The sequence below is a fragment of the Garra rufa genome, chromosome 6 (genome assembly GCF_049309525.1).
Source record: "Garra rufa chromosome 6, GarRuf1.0, whole genome shotgun sequence".
Classification (NCBI taxonomy): Eukaryota; Metazoa; Chordata; class Actinopteri; order Cypriniformes; family Cyprinidae; genus Garra; species Garra rufa.
The window spans coordinates 44,793,653-44,818,130 of record NC_133366.1 but is presented as its reverse complement, the minus strand read 5'-3'; the positions used below and the strand labels follow the sequence as shown (position 1 = coordinate 44,818,130).

The window sequence follows — 24,478 nt, the reverse complement described above, 5'->3', positions numbered from 1 at the left end:
TAAAACCAACCAACCAGCCCAGGCTGATAGTCAGCAAATGAAGCTGTTTGTTTTTCTCTAAATCAACTGGTTTTAGCTGACCAGCCAAAATCAGCTACCTTTTTTCAGCTGTTTTTTAGCTGTTTTTTCTAAATCAACTGGTTCTAGCTGGGTTTTAGCTTTTTTTTTGTTGAACCAGCTGGTTTATATATTATAGATATTGCTGTTTTTTTGCTGTTTGTTTTTTGGAATATCAATTGTTTTAGCTGTTTTTTATTAAATCAGCTGGTTTTTAGCTGATTTTTGCTAAATTACCACAAAATGAACTGGTTTTCACTATTTTTTAGATGCTGTTTTATTTTTTGGTAAACTAATTGCTTTTAGCTGGGTTTCTTTTGTTGCTAAATCAGTTGGTTTTAAATAGTTTTAGCTGACCAGCTAGCTTTTCAACTGGTTTTAGTTTAGTTTAGTTTTTGTTTTGGTAAATCAGTTCTTTTTAGCAGAATAGCCAAAACCAGCTACCTTTTTTCAGCTGGTTTTAACCTGGGTTTTGTTCTAAATCAACTGGTTTTAGCTGGGTTTTAGCTTTTTTGTTAAATCAGCTAGTTTATAGATTATAGATATTGCTGTTTTTCAGCTGTTTGTTTTTTGGAATATCAATTGTTTTAGCTGTCTTTTTTTAAATTAAATCAGCTGGTTTTAGCTGTTTTTTGTTAAATGACCACAAAATAAACTTTTTTTTTTTTTTTTTTGCACTAAATGAACTGGTTATAGCTGTTTGTTTGTTTTTTTTGAACCAACAGGTTTTAGCTGTTTTTTGTTAAATCAGCTGGTTTTAGCTGTTTTTTGTTAAATGACCACAAAATAAACTGTTTTTTTTTTTTTTGCACTAAATGAACTGGTTATAGCTGGGTTTTTTTTGAACCAACAGGTTTTAGCTGTTTTTTGTTAAATCAGCTGGTTTTAGCTGGGGTTTTTTTAGCAGTTTTCACTAAATTAACAGGTTTTTAGCTGTTTGTTTTTTGCAAAAATTAGCTAGTTTTAGCTGTTGTTGTTTTGTTTTGTTTTTTTTAGCTTTTTTGCTAAATCAGCTGGTTTTGACTGGTTTTAGCTGTTTTATTAAATAAACTGGTTTTAGCTAAATCAACTGATTTTATCTACCTGTGTATCTAGCTGGTTTTCTAACTAGGCTTTTTTGAGCCAACTTAAAGTTTATCTACTATTATTATTTTATTTTATATATATATATATATATATATATATATATATATTTTTTTTTTTTTTTTTTTTTTTTTTTTTTACTTTTGTTTTTGGGGGTGAAATACCCTTAACCCTGAAAAAGAGCAAGAGTAATGGTCATGCTTGCTTTGACAAGCACCACTAACAAGAAACAAAGATTTGGTTTCGAGAAAAACAACAGTATAAAGAAACACCTTTTAGAAATGTACAAATCATCAAACGGAGTACAGCCAAATCAGAGAAAACCAGACACAAACAATTCAAAATCGCATAAGTACAGATGTACTTATTTCTTCATAAGTTTAGCAACTGAAAGAATAAATGATTTCCTGAACCCATTAGTTCCAAGTCTAGGCAAGCACAACCCGTGTCCTGATGGGAGCAGCTGAAGCTCTGTATGAAGATGATGCTGAGAGTCTAATTAAATAGAAAGCCTATGTCGTCTAATAGACTCTCTTGGTACAAATTTGAGAGACTGTGTAAAATAAGACCAGTGACTCAGTGACAATGTAATAATATTATTTTCTTTTCTCTAAAAACTTTTATAATAGAGCACAACTTCAAAGTTTCCTTAATCTTTGAAAACCTTTGAAGGGATCACATAAGCAACGTAATGTAATGGTTGCCAGACATGAACCACTACCACTATACCACACCTAGCTAAATATGACTGCATAAAGTTGAAATAAGAGCAGTATTATGAAACTGCAAGGCTGCTGGTAGTATGTTGTACATATGTGCTTGATCACGCCTGTGAGATTACCTTCGGGTCCACTGCAGTAGGGGACTGCTCAAGCTGATTCTTAGTAGTAGAGGCCCAAATTGAGAGCTTGGAGAGCTGTTCCTGGTATAAAGACAAATCCCTCAGGAGATCCTCGATTTGTCGCTGCTTCTCAGGAAGATCAGTGGACACCTTTGGAGGAGAGAAAGAAACATTTAAAGTTCTTTTCAGTAAATCACTGCAGGAGGGAATCTTACAAAACCTGTCTAGAACATGTCCAGGTCATATTGTACGCCAAAATCAAAAGACATATTGAATATAATATTAAAAATATTACAGTAAATAGAATAAGAAACATGGTTTCATAAAGACGAAAGCTTATTTTATGGACCATTACCATTTTTTACATCATTTTCATTATTTTACTGACATTTTCATCAGTGGAGAAAAAAAAAAATAAAAAAATCAGAGGAACCCAAATAGCATTTGAAAGTGTCTAAAGTCACATTTTAAAATGTATCCACCTTTTTCTTCAACGCAGAAGTAAGCTTATGGGTGAGATTTCCAGTTCATTATCCGCTATAGGGAAATAACGAGAAGGATAACAATGTGCAGTAAACGATAAAACTGTTTGCTCTACAAACCAGTGTGCTTATAATTAAGATAATACATTAAAAATATATGGCTACACACACACCAATTTGCAATATCAAGCAGCAAAATAATCTGTTTACAGCTAAAAATAGCCGGACATGGATGAGACCGGAAGCCAGACCCATAAAATTTACGAATGGCCGCTCCCACTCTTAGGGGACGAAAAAGGTGGATAAATTTTACTGTTTTAACAACATGGCTGTTATAACAAAATAGCAACAAAAAAAGAAAAAGAAAAAAGCATTTATATATCATGGTAACACACTAAACATTTTATTTTTAAACCTATAAATAAAACAAAGATTATTAGTGTACGTTTTATAAGAACATACAATTTCAGTCTTTCTACTTCAAAATTTGGCTTTAATTTAGTGTTATTTGCTGTTTTTCTTTATAATTAATATATACTGTTTTTTTTTTTTTTATATAGCATGGTAGCACACTATAAAATGTTGTTTTTTTTGTAAATTTCTTTTGACGTAGACATCTTAACGTCTTTGACCCTAATGCATTATTAAAATTAAAAGTGCTTGTTAACATTAGTTAATGCACTGTGAATTAACACAAACTAACAATGAACGACTGTACTTTTATTACCTAACATTAACAACGATTAATAAATAAATAGTGTAATAAATGTATTGTTCCTTGTTAGTTAATACATTAACTAACATTATCTAGTGGATCCTTATTGTAAAGTATTACCAAAAATACTATGTCAGTCTTTCTACTTGAAAATTTCACTTTAATTTAGTGTTACTGTCGCTGTTTTTTTTTTTTAATAATTTATTCTGAATTTACCAGCATTTTCAAAATCCAGCATTCAGTTAAAATTGTTCCTCTAATTTTACTGTATCAACAAAATAACAAACTACAAAAAACAGTTTTCATATATCATACTTGTAAAAATGTCATTAATTCTTACTAAAATGCCTGCTGTTCATTTAATAAGAGTCACCAATTTTGAGGAATTATTGAGAATTTAGATTTAGGGGGAAAATATGCTTACTTCATGAAAATAAGGAAATAATGTCAGAATGCAAATAAAATAAAAATTAATTTCTTGAGATTCACCTTAGTTTATCAAAAGTCTGCTGTAAAGCTAGTAAATTTTTACAAGCATCTATGATTACTTGAATCTGACTAATCAGCAATAATGCCCTCATTAGGCTGTAATCACACCAAGGTCACAAAATCATTGAATTTAATGGGCCAAAAAGATCAAACAGTAAAGAAGGAAAGAAATGATTTAGATTACCTTGGCCCATCGCATGTTGATAACCTTTAGATGTTTCTCTGGAGGTTTGACTTTATCAGTTGGGAGTGATGAGCCTTTGCTGTTGATCTGATGAAGCGTTTGCTTCCTGCTCGGCAGTTCCACCACCCGGGCCTGAAGATTTTCACACACACATATTAATTATCTGCTTGTCTTTGTGACTCATTTTTGGTGATTTGCCTCATGGGAGAATTAGAATTTTAATATGGAGCTAACAGCTTTCCCCCCCCCCCATGTGTGCTATTTTTTTTAAGCAAGTGATTTTTTTTACCTTCACTTTTACTAATGTTGCACTGAGCTGTTCCTTGTGACCTGCTTCCACAGGAAGTGCAACCACAGCCTCTGCATCATCCAGCCAGGACTGAAACTCCCCCATGTCTTCATTTAACTCGGCAAGAACAATTTTTGCCCCTGCAGACCTAAAACACACAGCAGCTGTATTTATGCATTCCTTCAAAATAAGGACAAAAGAGGGCAATTACGTAGGTGTTTGCTGCTCAAATTGAATTATGCTAAGGTATTCAAACGTGTGCAGCTCTCTCACAAGCTGCCTGCATTAATACGAATTTCTACTAACCGTCTCTTGATCTCAGTGAGCTGGTTGGACACTTTGGCCCAGCGGGAGTTGATAGAGGCGAGCTGCTGTTTAATGTAGTCCCTGTCGTCCTTACTGCACTGTGGAGCCAGATCTGTCCCAAGAGCATTGAGCCCCTTCACTGCTGCTTCCTGTTTCTCCAAAGCCCCCTGGAGCTCCTGGGGAAGTAGAATGTCGCAGTATGGATGCTCTGAAACTAATCTAACATGACTTACTGCCTTTAAAAAAAACTGGTAACACTTTTTATGAAACCAGTATATAATGCTTAGGAATAATCCATCCAAATATGAAAATTCTGTCATTATTTCCTCACCCTCACATTGTTTCAAATCTATATGAATTTTTTTGTTTTGTGGAACATAAAAGAAGATATTTTGAAGAATGTTGGTAACCAAACTGTTTCAGTTTCCATTGATTTCCATTAAATTAACAAAAAAAAAATACAGTAGAAGTCAATGGGAACTAGAGCTGCCCCCTAATAGTTGGCTAGAAGGGGCTTGGTCGTAATACATCTTTCGAATCTGTAAAGACTCTATGTTTATTTGTGTGCACTCAGAAAAAACAACAAAACGTTGCGCTTTTGTAAAATAATGAAAGCAAACAGGATGCTCTTTCTGCAGTCTCGGTCTCTGAACTTGAGCACGTCAAAAAATAAATTACCGAAACTCTGTGTATACTTGCCGTACAGACATGGAAAATATATCTATAGAGAGTGAAATCTCTACTTTTAAATGAACAAAATCAAATGGAAAACAAATATTCTCTGATTATGTAATCCGTATGAAACATGCATACAGGCATCACTAATGCAAAGATGACGAGTCAGTGTCGCCGACTTCATCTCTTAAGCCGAAAGTGAAGAAAGCACTGGTTTATCAATAAATTATTAAAACCTTAATGCAGCCTCCCTGCAGTTTTTCCATGACATATTCATAATTATTACATCTGGCCGGTGCGCAGTGTCAAGCTTTTTTGCGTACACTTGAGTGCTTATTAGACTATGTAAGCAATTAAAGGCTCAAAGGTTTATTAATAAACATGCAACTACTAGTTGACCAGAAAAATCTTTAGTCGAGGGCAGCCCTAATAAGAACATCCGTAAACCCTCTGGGGTCGACAAACGAAATACCTTCTTTTGTTTTCCGCCTAAGAAAGAAATGTACACAGGTTTGGTAACACATGATGGTGCGCAAGTGATGACAGAAGTTTCATTTTTTTGGTGGAACATTCCTTTAGCACTTTAGCAGTAGTCTTAATATATTATACACAATTCAATTTGTTATATTTTACATTTAAATAATACAATTGTAGCCACAGATTAAATTTGTGATTACCTTGAGGTGTTCTCTATTATTTATGGGGTCTTGTTCATACTTCATGATCGTCCTCTCAGCATCTGTGAGCCAATTGTCAAGCATTTTATGCTCCTCACTGAATTTCTTGGATTTTTCAAGGCGTCTGGAGAGCAGACAGAACAAAATATTGTGAGTCAGAGAGTACAGACAGAGAATGTACTGAAAAATAAAAATCAATATTCTGAATTAAACTGCAACATTTATTGGAATCAAAAGTTAACATTGTGAACATTATTATAAAGCATTTCAAAACACTTTTGTGGTTTATTTTACTACTTAACCTGGACAAATTGACAGCTCATTTAGACTGTCTCCTCTACTTATGACTAGAAGATTGCATAGATTTTCTGAGGCATTCTAAATACTTAATCTGTCAGCAAATGTTTTTAATTAAAACTAACAAGCATTGTTTCCGTTAACTGAAATGAAGCTGAAATAAAATAAAATATATATATTAAAAACTTAAAATAAAAATGTTGCCTTTAAAACTAAAGTTGAAGGATAAAAGAGATGTTCACTCAAAAATAAAAAAAATCTGTCAATAATTATTCACCCTCATATCGTTCCAAACCCGTAAGACCTTCGTTTATCTTCTGAACACAAATTAAGATATTTTTTAATGTAATCTGAGAGCTTTCTGACCCTGCATAGAAAGCAATGCAACTGACACATTCAAGGTCAGTGACTAAAAAAATTATTTGACCCCCTGAGGATTTTGTACGTTTGCCCACTGAAAAAGAAATTATCATTCTATAATTTTAATTGTAGGTTTATTTTAACAGTGAGAGACAGAATAACAACAAAAAAAGTTATAAATTGATTTGCATTTTAATGAGTGAGTTAGTATTAAGTATTTGATCCCCTATCAATCAGCAAGATTTCTGGCTCCCAGGTGTCTTTCATACAGGTAACAGGCTGAAAATTAGTAACACTCTATTAAAGGGAGTGTTCCTAATCTCAGTTTGTTACCTGTATAAAAGACAGAAGCAATTTGTCAACAGAAGCAATCAATTAGATTCCAAACTCTCCACCATGGCCAAGACCAAGGAGCTGTCCAAGGATGTTAGAGACAAGATTGTAGACCTACACAAGGCTGAAATGGGCTACAAGACCATTGCCAAGCAGCTTGGTGAGAAGGTTACAACAGTTGGTGTGATAATTCGCAAATGGGGCTCCATGCAAGATCTCACCTTGTGGAGTGAACTACATGGCCAGAACTACATGGGAGGATCTTGTCAATGATCTCAAGGCAGCTGGGACCATAGTCACCAAGAAAACAATTGGTAACACACTAATCCTGCAGCACCTGCAAGGTCCCCTGCTCAAGAAAGCACATGTACAAACCCGTTTGAAATTTGCCAGTGAACAGTTGAATGATTCAGAGGAGAACTAAGTGAAAGTGTTGTGGTCAGATGAGACCAAAATTGAGCTCTTTGGCATCAACTCAACTCGCCGTGTTTGGAGGAGGAGGAAAGCTGCCTATGACCCCAAGAACACCATCCCCACCATCAAAACATTATGCTTTGGGGGTGTTTTTCTGCTAAGGGGACAGAACAACTGCACCGCATCAAAAGGACGATGGGTGGGGCAAAACACACAGCCAAGGCAACAAAGGAGTGACTCAAGAAGAAGCATATTAAGGTCCTGGAGAGGCTTAGCTAGTCTCCAGAGCTTAATCCCATAGAAAATCAGTGGAGGGAGCTGAATGTTCAAGATACCAAACGTCATGACTTGGAGAGGATCTGCAAAGAGGAGTAGGACAAAATCCCTGCTGAGATGTGTGCGAACCTGGTGGCCAACTACAAGAAACGTCTGACCTCTGTGATTGCCAAAAAGTGTTTTGCCACCAAGTACTAAGTCATGCTTTGCGAAGGGGTCAAATACTTATTTCACTCATTAAAATGCAAATCAATTAATAACTTTTTTGAAATGCGTTTTACTGGGTTTTTTGTTGTTATTCTGTCTCTCACTGTTAAAATAATTCTACCATTAAAATTATAGACTGATCATTTCTTTGTCAGTGGGTCAACGTAAAAAATCAGCACTGTACAAAACGTCCTTACTGTAAGGACATTGATTAAATAGTCCATTTGACATACTCTCATTAAAGCGCTTTGAAGACTGACACGGAAGAGAAGAAACTGTTGAATGAAGTCATTATTTTGTTTTCTTTGCACACAAAAAAGTATTCTCATAGCTTTATATCACTGACATCAGTTAAACCACTGATGTCACATGGACTATTTTATTGATGTCCTTACTACATTTCTGGACCTTGAGCGTGTCAGTTGTGTTGCTTTCTATGGAGGGACAGAAAACTCTCAGATTTCATCAAAAATATCTTAATTTGGGTTCCAAAGATGAACGAAGGTCTTGGAACAACACTTTTATTTTTGGATGAACTATCCCTTTAAATGACTAAAATGTTACACTCTTACATGTACACATACATTACATATCTTATTCATGTTTTTTGTATCAGATGTGCAGGTAATACGGTATGTTCCATAACATTCGAATTAGTAATCAGTCAAAATTCATCCTTACGTGAGTCTGTCCTGATAGAGCTTTTTAAGGTTTTCCCAGTTGGTTCTGAGCAGCTGGACCAGTAAACTCTCCTCCGGACGAGAGGCATCCCTGCCCAGAGCCTCCGTCACTGGACTCTCCAGTTTATCCAGATTAACTTTAACCTCCTAAATCACATGTAAGACAACCGATTAAAGCAGTTATATTAGTTTTACTGCTGTTTCAATGGTGGGCGTAAAACAAGTTATGTTCATGTGCAGCTCACAAGCAAATCAATAATAGATTGAATCAGCTCTTGGATACAAAAATGCATTGGCTAATAAAAATCATTCGTAGAAATGAGACATGGTTTATGATATAACCTTAAGGCACTTCTCTTGTTGGGGAACGTTGATGAATGCTGCAGACCAGCGCTCGGGGGAGTTCAGCAGAGCCTCGTTTTCAGCAATACACTGCAGCAAAAACTGCAGCTCCTGGACATACAAAGATGGAGAACAAATTTGTCTTATTCAATTTGCCCATTTTACTCAGATGAGGGGAAAAAAAACAGATTACTGTGCAATGAAGAGCAAAAAACAGATGGAAAAATTAATGTTCAGAAAGAAAAAAAAAACACTTTATACAACTCAATTGCTTTTTTATTCCCTTATTAAATCATAAAAACATTGAGAAGCAGTGCATTACAGTGTTTTTACCACAGGAAATACTTTAATATTTTCCTTTTTAAAAAAATAAATTATTGAAAATGCATATTTTATATTTACTTTCTTTACTACTATTGAATTTATACAAATATTTCATTTACTTATCTATCTAGGAGTTAAAAATGCAGCACATAATTATGGTTTTTACCACTAAGAGCACACTTACACTTTTATGGTGCACTTGAGTAAAATGAACATCCAGCTCCGCCCAGCGTTTATTGACCGGGAGGAGGCGGGGCTCCACCAGCTTGCCAGCTCCACCCTCTGAAAGCACACGGCCCAATCCGCGCAAATCCTCCAACTTTGGACGTTGCTGTTCAATCTCAGAACCAACTGCCTGATGGAGAACATACATCAATTCTTTTGGTGTACAGTCTTGAAATATTCTTTAGCTTCTTAAGAAGGAAGCAAAGGGACTTAAAAGACACAGTAAGTCCCTTTATACTGTTAAAAAAATATCCCTGGTGGGAAGAACTTTGAAAAGGCTACTTTGAAGAAGCTAAAATATAAGAATATAAATAATAATTCAGACTGGAAGTGTACACAGTAAAATACTTTTGCTCTTACTTTCACTCGCGGCTCCTCGGGGGGATCAGGAAGCTCTGCTAGGGTCTTCTCAATTTTGTCCAGCCACTGCGTCATGTCATCTGTTTTCTTACAGAATTGGTACCACTGCGGGGCAAGCGCAAGGGCCTTCTTCTTTCTCAAGGCTCTTAGATTCTATGAATGCAGAATGAATATATTAAGACTCTTTACACATGGTACAATCAAACAAAAAATTATTCAGACACCAGATATAATTTTTGATATTTTTTACTAGTGGGTACAGGACACTATAGTTCATTTATATAAGTGATGATAGCAAAATAAAGTAAACTGTGACATATTATACGCCCAAAATTCTTCATACAGTGGACTACCAGTAAAATTGATACATATTTGGGACCCAAAATTTTATTTGACATTTTGACCTGACTATGTTTTGTTATATACCTTTCTAGTTATCTGACATTATCAAGATAAATTTGTCCTAACACAGTTTAACTCGAGTTCTTTTCATATTTTATGACCATTTTCTAAACTATAGCGATAATGTGAGAAATGTTGAAGGTGTCTGAATAAATTTTGTTTTGACTACAAAATAAGTCTATATCACCAATCAAACCATGATTTACCCAAGTTAACATATCAGCCTAAGCTCAAATCCTACACCTAAAATGACTCTGCTTATAGTAACTACTGTAGAAACTAACCCCATCCCTGGCCTTAGTTTTGACCATGTTTCTAACCTACCGTAACCAAAGCGTGACCTCATTCCTATTCCAGTTTTGACCTTGTCTCTGACCTGAATAACAGTACAAAGTTCAACCTTACACTGACCTCACCAACTGACTTTACCAGTGCAGTGTTTCAGCTATGTTTTTCCAATAATAAAAAATAAATATTTCAAATACCCAACAATGATGGACTTTGCAATGAAGGACTTTGTGTACTATATAAAAATCACACTGAATCAAGAACTTGTTTCAACAGAAGGGGTCATGAACTACCTTTTTTAAAATTATTTTGAACTGTTCTCTGAAGTCCACTTCTAATGTTTTTCTTGAAGATTTTTACATCAGAAACATCATAATTGAGAAGCAATATGTTTTTTGTCCTCCCCCTCCCCCTCATCAGAAACCTCTGTTTGAATATGCATGGTAGATTGTAGACTTGGAAGTCTACAGCCAGGAAGTTTGACAGCCTACACCCTTCACAGATGGACGCTGCTGTGATTTAGTTTAAAAACACATAAACACTCAGTATATCAAATGATCTGCCATAACAGACAAAGCCATGGTGACCATGTAATTAAAAACAGTTACATTACATATTCCAATATATTTGGCACAGCATCGTCTTTTAGTTTCAATCTTTCTGAAAATCAAATTGTGGCTTGTTTGTAACAAATCCATGGTGAAATGAAGTGAACAAAGGACCAAGTTCTTACTCGCACTGTCTAAAACTTAGTTCATCCACTCTTTCCTAACGTTGGGATCAGAAGGAAAGCAATGCAAAAACTGTGTTTTTCCACAACTTTGCACTGCAGAGCATTGTGTTGTCTTCTGAGCCACATTTATCGTTTGATTTCTGCATAGACCTGTGTTTGACCTCTCTTTTTTTTTTACATTACATGTGGGAATTGGTGGGTGGGGCTAAGCAGGCAGTGATGTAGAAACAGGCGCTGATCCTTTTCTGTGGAGGCGGTGTTTAGCCACACTATTACGTCATAAAGTGGCACATTCTACAACCTGTCGTTTTGGCAGATTGGGTTCAATGTAAGCTGTTTTTAGACTAATGAGAAAGTTTTGAGTTCTGAAACTTACAGAATGTTTTTATAGTACAATGATCACTTACATGTCAAAAGATCAAGGGACTTTTGATTTCCCAGTTCATGACCCCTTTGTACATTTTTTTAGCATTTTTTAATAATTTTAAAGTTCAGTTGTTTTTTTGAAAATGCTTTACTGATAAAAAAGGAAAAATACTGATTAAGCGATTATTTTTTTGTAATGTACAGTGGTGTGAAAAAGTGTTGGCCCCCTTAATGATTTTTTTAATTTTTTTTTGCATGTTTGTCACACTTTAATGTTTCAGATCATCAAACAAATTAAAATATTAATCAAAGATAACACAAGTAAACATAACATGCAGTTTTTAAATGGAGGGTTTTTTTTTTAATCAAGGGGGAAAAAAATCCAAACCCACAATCAAACCAAAAATTATTCAGACAACAGATATAATTTTTGATATTTTTTACTAGTGGGCACAGGACACTATAGTTCATTTATATATCAAGTGATGATAGCAAAATAAAGTAAACTGTGACATATTGTACCCCCAAAATTCTTCATACAGTGGACTACCAGTAAAATTGATACAAATTTGGGACCCAAAATTTTATTTGACACTTTGACCTGATTATGTTTTGTTATATACCTTTCTAGTTATCTGACATTATCAAGATAAATTTGTCCTGACACAGTTTATCTCCTGAGTTCTTATCATTTTATGACCATTCTAAACTATAGCGATAATGTGAGAAATGTTGAAGGTGTCTGAATAAATTTTGGTTTGACTGTACATCATACATCAAAAACAATGAACGATAAGTCAGCAATCAGGAAGGGGGCCAACACTTTTTCACACCACTGTATAATCAACCTAACAACTAACTGCACTATTTACATATGCAAAATTGCATAGTATGGACAGTTATATATTTGATGCATGTTGTCCTTGGTTTGTACTTAAAGAAAACACATTCAAATTCAATGATGTGTTATTTACCTAATGTCAAGAGCTTGTAAATGCATTCTCAAATGTATGCTTGACATGTGGCAGCATACAAAATAATTACCTTCAGAGTGTCATATTTGTCATGAAGAAGATTGTGTTTCTCACGGACTGCCTCTTTTTTCTCCCCACTAGGAGTTCTCTTGAGGAGACTTTCTCCTTTTAAGAACAGCTCATTTAGAGCATCCTCATCTATGCCCTGCAAAAGAACAAGCAGACAAAATTAGCAAATTATGTTAGAATCTGTGTCATGTCTGTCTATCTATCTATCTTAGACAATTTTCAGCTGTTAAAACCCATAAGCAAGGCAATGATGTATTGTGCCAGCATTTGTTACTCATGAACCAGATCCATTCCCTGAAACTCATTATGTTTCTTGTCATGAGATCTTTACGATAAGCTCGGAGGCTGTTTCAGCCTTTTCGCAGCCCGTGCGGTTGCAATGACTGAAATTAATTTTAGCCAAAGAAACAGCTGAGAGTATTTTCTTACCGCATCCTCCAGGAAATCTTCCTCTTTTAGACTTTCACCTAATTTAATCTCCTCGTCCAGCACCTGGAGCCATATATTAGCCTGTCTGTGGTACTCGTCTAACTCTTGAGAGGAGGCCTGGAAGAAAAATATGATAAATTATATAAAAATCCAATTATATACACAAAAAAAATCTATTTTCTAAGTGGAATAATAAGACAATGTCTCTGATGAATTTAAGGATCGGCAAAGGAAGAGAAATCAGATAGCTCAACATAGCTATGTTTCCATCACCCTGTTTTTATGCAGATTTTAAAGAATCAAGCCATTAAAATACCAAATTACGAAAGAAAATTCCTTAATTCGCAAAAACGTTTTTACAGGTGGTTTTTGAATATGTTAATATAAAAACATTACTACAGAATCTGTAAAATGTGAATTATTTTACCAAAATAAGAGGGATCATACAAAATGCATGTTATTTTTTATTTAGTACTGACCCGAGTAAGATATTTCACATAAAAGACGTTTACATATAGACCACAAGAGAAAATAATAGTTGAATTTATAAAAATGACCCCATTCAAAAGTTTACAAGTTGATTCTTAATACTGTGTTATTACCTGAATGATTCACAGATATTTTTTTGCAATTTTAGTTTAGTGATAGTTGTTCATGAATCCCTTGTTTGTCCTGAACAGTTAAACAATTAATTAAAGTCGGGGGTGAAAACTTTTTAAATTTGAAGATCAGGGTAAATGGTACTTATTTTGTCTTCTTGGAAACATGTAAGTATCTTCTACAGCTATATGTGACCCTGGACCACAAAACCAGTCTTAAGTCGCTGGGGTATATTTGTAGCAATAGCCAAAAATACATTGTATGGGTCAAAATTATTGATTTTTCTTTTATGTCAAAAATCATTAGGAAATTAAGTAAAGATCATGTTACATTAAGATTTTTTGTAAAATTCCTACTGTAAACCTATCAAAATGTAATTTTTGATTAGTAATATACATTGTTAAGAACTTCATTTGGACAACTTTAAAGGTGATTTTCTCAGTATTTTGATTGTTTTGCACCCTTAGATTCCAGATTTTCAAATAGATGTATCTCGGCCAAATATTGTCCTATCCTAACAAACTATACATCAACAGAAAGCTTATTTATTGAGCTTTCATATGATGTATATATCTCAGTTTTGTAAAATTTAACCTTATGACTGGTTTTGTGGTCCAGGGTCATATATATATATATATATATATATATATATATATATATATATATATATATATATATATATATATAGGATATTTAGGCAAAATCAGAAAAATGTGCAAATTATCATTCTGTTCAAAAGTTCACACCCTTAATGCGTTGTTTTTCCTTCTGGAGCATCAGTGAGTGTTTGAACCTTCTGTAATAGTTGCATTTGAGTCCCTAAATTGTCCTCAGTGTGAAAACATGGATCTCAAAATCTTACAGTGATTGTTGGAAAAGGGTTCAAACACACAAAAATGGTGAAAAACCAAAGAATTTGTGGGACCTGAAGGATTTTTCTGAAGAACAGCAGACAGTTTAACTGTTCAGGACAAACAAGGTATGTAAACTTTTGAACAGCACATTTTTATGAATTCAGCTACTATTTTCTCATGTGGACTATGTCTTTTAAGTTAAATATTTTACTCAGGACAACACTAATTGAAAAATAACATGGATTTTGTATGATCCCTCATTTTGCAGATTCTGCAAACTTCTACTACTTTTGTTAGGGATATTAATTCCCAGTTTATTAGAAAGTGACGATTTTTTTCTCTTTGACTCCTTTGATTTTGCGCATAACTTAAATTTGCAACTTTGGATGGAAACCCAGCTCATGGCTCTATATATGTGTTCCATGTAATTGTATACATATATCAGACATACAGTTTTCCATAAGAATACCTGTCCCATTAAAATCCTCTTTGAAACGATGTCAAATCGTTGATTGAGCTGTTCTAGCTTCGGTTTCACTTGAGCTTTACAGTGTTCCCCTGTGTTCTTTATAAGGTCCTCCGCCAGAACCTGCACCCCTTCAACCTTCCCCTTCATCTCCTCCAGCTCCATCCGCAAACCCTGGACATTCAAACAATAAAAACACATACATTTTCAAAATGCACAAAAACTAAATCTACTGATACAATTATTTTGGTAGAAAGTTGTAGAAGATATATAACATAATGATGATCAATAAAACTACAACACTTTTTTTTTGGTCTGTCTGTCTGTTTTGTTTTCCCTAATGGCCTAATCTAGAGTTTTATTTGCTGCAAATTGCTTCCAATTAATGAGCCATCAAAACATTATTGTCATAGAAGAGATGGATAACTGTTTGTTTAAATTGATGGGAAAGTATGGCTGCATAAAACAATCTCTAGTCCTGAGTAATGGAGAACAGTTGTCAAGTGTCACATCTCATTCTGAGTGTGTTATGTGCAAGAGAAGACCTTTATAACGTGTTCAATGCAGCCCTGGCTGTCCATCTCATCCAGCGTTTGCTCAGCACGATCCATCCAGGTGTTGATCTGAGAAATGTTCTGCTCAAGTGTTTTCAATTGATTCTGATAATCCTGGATGACAGATGGAGAGATACGTTTGCATTTGGCTGGTTAGCACGAGGAAATTTGTAGCGCAAGGAAATTTCATGTCACATTAAAAGAATAGTTCACCCAGAAAAACGAACATTCTGTCATTATTTACTCGCTGTCGTGTTGTTGTTCCAAAACAAGACTTTCTTTTTGATGCTGAACACAAGAACAACATTTGAAGATGCTTTCTATACCATTTTCAAAAATAACTATAATAAAAAGTAGTGCAAATAGAGGTTTTTGAATCCTTTTATGACATACTCATGTCCATTATGAAACAAAAAAACTCTCTCTTTAATTGCATGGAAAAGAGTGAAAAGTAAAATCCTTACTTTTAAATAAACTAGTAAGCCATACAGGTTCCAAATGACATGGAGGATAGAAAACAATGCTAGAATTTTCCATTTTGGGTGAAATATATCTTTAATCGTTTTATTATACCTTCGAGGCCAAGCCTTATCTTTTGACATATTGTCCCTCAGATATTTATAGTTATTTACAAAGTAGAGCAAGGAGAAAATATAGTCAATGAGATAAAAGATGAGAAAAATGATGGAGGAAACAGCAAGTAGTAGAAAGGTAATAAAGAAGAGCAGGAGATAAATGTGCTTAGCAGTTTCATAACATTATTGCCGCCTCCAGAAATCGCTGTCTGCATTTAAAGGAACAATATGGAGATGTGAAATTGAAAGGAAATGAATTTAGCCTTGTAGGGCATATTTAGCATGAGAAATATTTTACCTAGAATGAAATGACTTGGAAAAGGGTCAGACGGTTGCTATGAATGGTTGCTCACCAGCAGGAGTTTCAGCCACTGCTCGCTCCGTGACGTCACTGCGATCCAGTTGCAGTTGAGCAGACTGACCTTGTCATCAATCAGGTTCTCCTGGCTACGAAGTAAACACTTCAGAGTCTCTGCCAACTCCCTCACCAGTTTCAGCTGTGGCTTATGACGCTCAGTGTCCTCCTGCGTCGCCTGGGTGGGAAAGATGATCAGTTAATAAGTTGTCTTTGAGCTTTTCGTTTCACCTTCCACCTTTTTTTAGAAAAACAAAACGGCATTGCTGGAATAGTTCACCAAGAAATGAAAACACAACATGATGTGGTGTTCCACTGAAAGGCATTTTAGGTGTGGAAAAACATGGAGGTGTCTAAATGATAACAGAAGTGCCATTTTTTGCAAGAACTGTTCCTTTAATGACTAGCAAACTGTTTCGGATATAAACAATGCTGCTGAAATGAAACCAGTTGAGTATTCAATTACCTTTGCCCAAGCCAACTCTGCATCCAAATCACTTGGCATGCCTTCCACCGAAGAGCGGCGCGTCAGTTCCTCATCGGTAGTTGCCAACCATTCTGTCAGACTGTTTACCTCCTTCCTAAACTTCCTTAATAACTTTAAAAGCTTCTCCAGTTCCTGCTTTCCTTCTGTTACCTGCACACAGACAAATTAGATGTTTTGTAAACTGATTTCAGATAGTTACTCTATGTTCAAAAGTTTGCAGGTTTTTATATTTATTTTCTAAAAATAAGGTAATAATAAGGTAAGAAAGGTTTTTAAAGACGATTCTTACGCTCATCAAGACTGCATTTATTTGATCAAAAATCCAGAAAAAAACAGTAATATTGTGTAAAATAACTGTTTTCTATATGAATATATTTTAAAATGCAATTTATTTCTGTCATGCAAAGCTGAATTTTCAGCATCATTACTCCAGTCTTCAGTGTTACATGATCATTTAGAAATCATTTTAATATTTTGATTTATCATCAATGTTCAAAACAGTTATGCTGCTTGATATTTATACTTTTTTCAGAATTCTTTCATGAATAACAAGTTAAAAAGAACAGCATTTATTTAAAATAGAAATCTTTTTTAAAGATACAAACTACCATTTAAAAGTCTGTGGTAGTCATTTTTATTTTCTTTTTTTTAAAGAAATTAATATTTACATTCAACAAGGATCTTATATTGGTAGCAAGGATTTTTGTTTTGAATAAATGCTGTTCTTTTTTATTTTTTATTCATCAAAAATAATTTCGCCTTGTATTCACTCACCTGTGAACCCAACTCATTGTATGCGAGTTTGAGGGCCGTCAGCCTGTCGTCCAGCTCCTTGGGTTGCTCTGTCTGCTGCTTCTGCACAATCTGTCTTCCTGTCTTTATCACCGTCTCCACCTCTGATTTCACTTCACTCAGATTCTTATAAAACTTCTACATGGGGGGAAAAAGAGAATGTGATTAAACTCAGTGTGAAATTGCTGCCTGACAAGAACCAAATAGCAATTTATGATTAAACAAACACTACAATTAAACTGTGAATTTAGTAAATTTGAAATTTCAAACAGTATGAAGTAATCAGTTTAATCTCCACAACTATTCATGCATTAACAATTTATGTACAGTTGAGGTCAAAAGTTTACATCCCTCTTTTAAAAGAGGGATCATACAAAATGCATGTTATTGTTTACTTAGTACTGACCTGAATAAGATATTTCATATAAAAGATGTTTACATATAGTCCACAAGAGAAAATAATAGTTGAATTTATAAAAATGACCCCATTCAAAAGTTTACATCCCCTTGATTCTTAATACTGTGTTGTCACCTGAATGATCCACAGCTGTTTTTTTCTTCAGAAAAATCCTTCAGGTCCCACAAATTCTTTGGTTTTCCAGCATTTTTGTGTATTTTAACTCTTTTCAACAATGACTGTATGATTTTGAGATCCTTCTTTTCACACTAAGGACAACTGAGGGACTCATATGCAACGATTACAGAAGGTTCAAACACTCACATGCGTTAAGGCATCTGAGTTAAGGCTCTTAACGCATGTTTTTTCCATGTGAGTGTTTGAACCTTCTGTAATCGTTGCATTCAGTCATAACTTTTTGAATTTGAAGATCAGGGTAAATTTAACTTATTTTGTCTTCTGGGAAACATGTAACTATCTTCTTCTAGGGCAGTACTAATTGAAAAAAAAAATGATATTTAGGCAAAATAAGAAAAATGTACACATCTCCATTCTGTTCAAAAGTTTTCACCCCCTCGGCTCTTAATGCATCGTTTTTTCCTTCTGAAGCATCAGTTAGCATTTGAACCTTCTGTAATAGTTGCATGTGAATCCCTCAGTTGTCCTCAGTGTGAAAAGATGGATCTCAAAATCATACAGTCATTCTTGGAAAAGGTTAAAATACACAAAAATGCTGGAAAACCAAAGAATTTGTGGGACCTGAAGGATTTTTCCGAAGAACAGCAGGCAGTTTAACTGTTCAGGACAAACAAGGGACTCATGAACAACTATCACTAAACAAACAACAGAGCTGTGGATCATTCAGGTAATAACACAGTATTAAGAATCAAGGGAATGTAAACTATAGAAAAGGGTCATTTATATAAATTAAACTTATTTTCTCTTGTTAAATACAAACATCTTTTGGGTGAAATATCTTATTCAGCTCAGTACTAAATAAACAATAACATGCATTTTGTATGATTTTTACTATTATTTTGGTAACATAATTAACATTTTGCAGATTCCGAAAAGGAGATGTAAACTTTTGACCTCAACTGTATTTATATTTAAAAAAAAAAAAAAAGCATGAAAGCTATTAAAACACCAAGCACCCAAAATACCCACCATGCACTGCTCCAGCTGTGACTGCACCACCTCCTGCTCCACACTACGAATACTCAACACTCCCAGCTTCCCTTTCACCTCCTCTAACACTCGCTCACATTCCCTCAACCGTTGATCAAAGTTGGCCGGCTTTTGGAAAAGCCGAAACTTGCCTTTCACTTGCAATAGTTTATCCTAAACAGAAAAAAACAGGCATTTATTTACTTATTTATAAACTTAATAACTTATTTATTATTTGACGAATGTACCTAAACAGGAAGCATCTAGCAACGTGACCAAAAAAAATCTAGCTATTAAAAGTTCGAATTATTTGTGACTCTTACATATGTTGCATCAATTTCTCCCATCACTTTATCTGACGCGTCAGCCTCAATAGCCTTTTTCTTCATGTCATCGAGAGTCGTTTCATGACCATTCAACTCAGTCTGAATTTTCTGTTAAATGAGATAATAATAAGGGAATAATAATTATCTTTAAATAAAAATGAACTAAATAATTAAATGAAATATGTTGTGTGTAAATAAATAAATGAAAATAAAAATATATACAAAATAAATAAGAATCCCTCAGACCCTACACAGGAGAAGCAGTTTGAAAGAATAATAAAATAAAATAAAATAAAAAATATATATGAATACCTGTGCCTCCTGAGGTATCTGTGCAGCATCTATGCCATCTGCTATGTAAGCAGTCAAATGTCGGTCAGTGGTGTTCAGAGAGTCCTGAATGAGGCGCAGGGTTCTGTCGTTCTCCTGGGCCCACTGCAAGCTCTTCTCCAGCTGCTGTCGCCTTTGTAAAGCCTGTTATTGACATCAGAAAGCGAAAGAGAATCAAAACATGAGAAAATCCAATGAATATACTTAGGGTTTTCGCTGCAGCAATACAACTGAGTCATCTTAAGTTCCTACCCTTTGCATTAGTTCATCCCAGCGCGTGTTGTAGTCCTCCACTTTTTTGTGTATGAGCTCATCAAGAACTCTGCCGTCCATAAGGGTCTGGGCTAATTCACGGATCTGATTGCGGTTATATTCAGGGTGCTCTCGAATCATGGTGTCTAAAGACTGGAAAGAATAGGAAACCAGTTTAATATCTATGATTTAGATGCCATTTAAAAACATAAAACTTAATAAAAGACGCTTTCCATAGTGATGATGCAAGATTGAATTTTTAGTGCGACTATTTTATCATCATAAGTACATGTATTAGCTCATAAGAAAGAAAAATCACAAAGGGGATCTATTTAATATCTCAAATATGCTCTCCCAGGCAACATATCGAGTTTGTTCTGGTAGCATTCCTCATTTTTAAAGTAGTTTTGGATAAAAGGGTCTGCTAAGTCAATAAATGTTCTGGTAAATTCTCTGTTTTGTTTCTCAGTGTAACCTCTAGAGCAGGGGTTTTTCAACTTTTAGTCAGTTGAACCCATCGGATGTAAAAAATTTACTTGAAATACCCACTAAGAAGTTAATGTTTTAATAATTTAACAGCACATTCACATATTCATGGTTCTCTGATGTCAGTTAATGGTCACATTACATGCTAGTAAACAAATAAAATATTGAATCATTTTTAGTACGTTTTATTTTTATTAGGGGACATTGGATGCCCATTTTCCACAAGTTGGTATGATTCTTTAGGGTTTTAATTAAATGTCTGCAACATACTTTGGTTAAAATTCCTCAATGATCATGTAAAACAACAACCTTTTACCCCGTCAAAAACAGCTCTGTTTACTAAATGATAATGAGTTACTGCAGTCGTGGGCGGGGCCTGGCCAATATGATGTCATACTGCTCAGAAAATCATATCTGCTTGATAATTGAGACCGTTTAGGTTTTTTTGAGGATGAAAAAAAAGTGAATACATTTTTATTATTGTAGGGTGGTTTTGTACACACACACACTGCCAAAACAATTATATGCAAACACCATGTAAAAGTGAATTTTGCATCCGATATCCCCTTTAAATTATACATAGGGCTGCACAACTTGAACCAAAAAAAAGGAACAATATTGTGATTCAGTTTTATTTTGATTAATTGTGCAGCCCCATTTATTGTCCATTTAAATTATAATTTTTTTAATAGTTTATTTTCAACAACACACAATCCGTTTGTAGTAAGTACATGTATTAGCTCATAAAAAAGAAAAATAACAAATGAGATCTCAAATATGCTCTCCTAGGCAACATACAGAGTTTATTCTTTATCTGTATCTGTATTCTGTAGTTTTAGATAAAAGGGTCCAATAAGTCAATAAATGTCTCACTAAATTCTGTTTTGTTTCTCAGTGTAACCTCTAGAGCAGTGGTTTTCAAACTTTTTCAAGAGTGACCCCATTTTTTTCCTTTTTAAATTGACGCGACCCACACCCACACCCACACCCACACACACATTATATATATATATATATATATATATATATATATATATATATATATATATGTGTGTGTGTGTGTGTGTGTGTGTGTGTGTATGTGGGTATATATATATATATATATATATATATATATATATATATATATATATACACACACACACACATATATATTTATTATCAAGCCGCCATTGCGTATTAGAAATCAACAGATATTGGCTACAATGCTCAACCATAAAACAGAGCGCAAACACAATTGGATTCTGCCATGAGGTGGCTGCCACTTACTTTCGTTTTGTTGTTTATGTTTATTTAGTTATTTAAGTTAAGTTTGCCAGTTCCCGATTCCTTCTACCCTGAGTCTTGAACTTTATTACATACATATATACATTTTCTATTAATCTTCTGGCGACCCATTTTTTAAGACTTAGGGTTTGAAAACCACTGCTTCTAGAGCAGGGGTTTTTCAACTTTTAGTCAGTTAAACTCTTTAGTTGTAAAATATTTACTTGAAATGCCCACTAAGAAGTTAATATTTCAATAATTTAACCTCAGTGGCTCTGATGTCAGGAGAAAATAAAGAATAAAAAAATAAAAATAAAAATTCACTTTTACAACCAACTACAAAACACCTGCATTGCTTACAAGACATTGTTGTTGATACAGCTGCTCCAATGACAGGAAAATGGCGGCTAGTGTACAACTGGCTGAAAGTTGAAATATGCTAATACGGGACAGTTCATCAACGTTCGTGGGCGGGGCCTGAGCAAAATGATGTCATATTGCTCAAAAAATCTAAATGCCTTGATAATTCAGACTGTTTAAGTTTTTTTTAAGGGATTCAAAAAAAGATTGAATGGAGTTTTATTATTGTATTATTATTGGTTGTTGTGTACACACACAGATAAGACACATTTATATGCAAACCATGTAAAAGTGAATTTTGCATCTGATTTCACCTTAAAATTATATTTAGGACTGCACAGCTTGGGGAAAAAATTATAAGTAACAATATTGTGATTCAGTTTTGTTTTGATTAATTGTGCAGACCCATTAATTGTCCATTTAAATTATAATTTTTAAATATTTTCTTTTCAAAAACTCAGCCATCTGCCAGCAGTTCCTTTAAAACCCCCTGTTTGGAAAACACTGCTCTAGAGCTTCAGAAGAGATCATCAATAATAATCTGAGAAACGTCTGAGACAAAGTGGAAACTCCAATAAGAATGGCATTTAAGTCGGTGTCCTGCAATATGAAAGAGTAACCTCTAAACAATAAAATGCTCCTCTGGGACAGAGTGACCTTTCCAAGTCAAACTCTTCCCTAAAATGAAAACTGTGTCATCATTTACTCACGCTCATGTCATTCTAAACCTGTCTGCTCTGATTTTTCCAGCGGAACACAAAGGGATATTTATTTACACAGCCCTTAACATCAACGGGTCACGGTGACCACAGACTGTCAAGCTATAAAAAGGAAGAACCAAGCTTGTGACTCACTCACAATATTCTAAGTTTCTAAAACCACATAATATCCTTACGTGAAGAGCAGACCAAAAACTATTCAAACCTACAGGCTTTCTAGATGCTTTCTCTCATTACATCTCTGAAGTTTATCTCAAAGAATTTGAGCACTCACAGTCAAAGCTTCTTCCATTTCTTCTACACCTCCTTGAAGGCTTTCGGTTTCATTGAGTTTCTTCTCCAGTAGGTCCATCCAGGCATTCTCCAATTCCAAATAAGACAGCAGCTCACACCAGCATGCCCACACCTCCTACAACAGCCAACAAAAATGGGCATGTGGTTAGTCAAACATATCACATTGGGCCCGGGTCCTGAGAATTTGATCAAAGGTTAGAAGAACCACATTAGTGGTTTGAACTGAAAGAGCCTGGTGCTAGCAACATCAAAGTCATGGGTTTGATTCCCAGGGAACACACACATATACACACACACTGATAAAGTGTAAACCTTAAAGGGACTTTAAGTTGCTTTGGATGAAAGCATCTGCCAAATGAATAAATGTCAATGAACGGGACACTATCTGACTCCCGAGCGCAACCCCATTACTGGCACAATATCAAGCTCACCTCTAAAGTCTTGCATTTTCCATCGAGCCGGCTGCACAGCCGCTGGTAGTTAGAAGTCAAAACATCCAGTTCTGCCTTCAGGGCATCATGGGCCGCAGGAGGAGCCTTTGAAATGAAATTGGTGACTTTATCCGTCAGTAGCTTCACCTTTGTTTCCTTTTGATGGACTTCCTCTTGAGCCCGCTGAGTGGGAAAGAGGAGAGGAGATTACGTGAGCATTCAGATGTTTTACCAAGGTTAGTGAACATCAGCATTCTCTTAAGCCTCTGCTTGCAAAGTTAAGCTAAGCTTGGCACTGGGACAGAGAGAATACAAGATCCCCGCTGTTGACTACTGAACTTGGGAAGTTGAGCAAAAATGTGCCCCATTTACTTCATAGAAAAGCACAAAGCTAGAGGATCACATGGGAGGTGAAAATCTTCCCGGCACCTGTTAGGAAATGAGTATATTTCGGCTGTCTAGGTGTCAGTCTTCTGCTATCATGACAACTGTCTGGGGAGCTTCTCTGACACTTTGTTCTCAGTACAACATGTTCGCTCTTCTTTTCTTTAAACTTCTGTGTTTTGGCATTTTCAATGAACGGGGTACAAATTGGTGTCCCTTGACTGTTGTTAAAAGCAATGAAGACACAAATCTCATGTTCTCTAGTGAGATTAGATGTGTTAGATAAGCTATTACCGAACATAAAACTAACACAGCATGAAAGGCACTCAAACAATGACTGTTTTCCTCTTAAAATGTTGATTTTGGCTTGTTCCACCTCGGTGGTCCTGTTCTTTTTGAGGTATCCAATATTAAAAATCATAAAATAAATGTCAGAATTTAACCAATAGAAATTTAATTATTTGTAGAAATAAAACATTTTTAAAAAATGTAGTTATGGATAATAA

The 24,478-nt window shown here is 34.9% G+C and overlaps 1 protein-coding gene across 1 annotated transcript in view; it reads right to left on the bottom strand.

The window, feature by feature from the left end:
• Nucleotides 1-24,478, bottom strand: part of dmd (dystrophin) — a 138,166-nt gene that overhangs the window by 72,884 nt on the left and 40,804 nt on the right. Inside the window, exons 22-43 of the mRNA XM_073842260.1 lie at nucleotides 23,589-23,771; nucleotides 23,138-23,272; nucleotides 20,033-20,185; nucleotides 19,763-19,924; nucleotides 19,448-19,558; nucleotides 19,125-19,298; nucleotides 17,543-17,698; nucleotides 16,748-16,918; nucleotides 16,280-16,459; nucleotides 15,343-15,465; nucleotides 14,801-14,971; nucleotides 12,878-12,994; nucleotides 12,450-12,584; nucleotides 9,617-9,769; nucleotides 9,216-9,386; nucleotides 8,708-8,818; nucleotides 8,367-8,512; nucleotides 5,799-5,922; nucleotides 4,447-4,622; nucleotides 4,141-4,288; nucleotides 3,852-3,983; nucleotides 1,982-2,131 (exon numbers count right to left, since the gene is read on the bottom strand). Of these exons, the coding sequence (XP_073698361.1) occupies nucleotides 1,982-2,131; nucleotides 3,852-3,983; nucleotides 4,141-4,288; nucleotides 4,447-4,622; nucleotides 5,799-5,922; nucleotides 8,367-8,512; nucleotides 8,708-8,818; nucleotides 9,216-9,386; nucleotides 9,617-9,769; nucleotides 12,450-12,584; nucleotides 12,878-12,994; nucleotides 14,801-14,971; nucleotides 15,343-15,465; nucleotides 16,280-16,459; nucleotides 16,748-16,918; nucleotides 17,543-17,698; nucleotides 19,125-19,298; nucleotides 19,448-19,558; nucleotides 19,763-19,924; nucleotides 20,033-20,185; nucleotides 23,138-23,272; nucleotides 23,589-23,771 (3,282 nt within the window). The remainder of the gene's footprint in view (nucleotides 1-1,981; nucleotides 2,132-3,851; nucleotides 3,984-4,140; nucleotides 4,289-4,446; nucleotides 4,623-5,798; nucleotides 5,923-8,366; nucleotides 8,513-8,707; nucleotides 8,819-9,215; nucleotides 9,387-9,616; nucleotides 9,770-12,449; nucleotides 12,585-12,877; nucleotides 12,995-14,800; nucleotides 14,972-15,342; nucleotides 15,466-16,279; nucleotides 16,460-16,747; nucleotides 16,919-17,542; nucleotides 17,699-19,124; nucleotides 19,299-19,447; nucleotides 19,559-19,762; nucleotides 19,925-20,032; nucleotides 20,186-23,137; nucleotides 23,273-23,588; nucleotides 23,772-24,478) is intronic.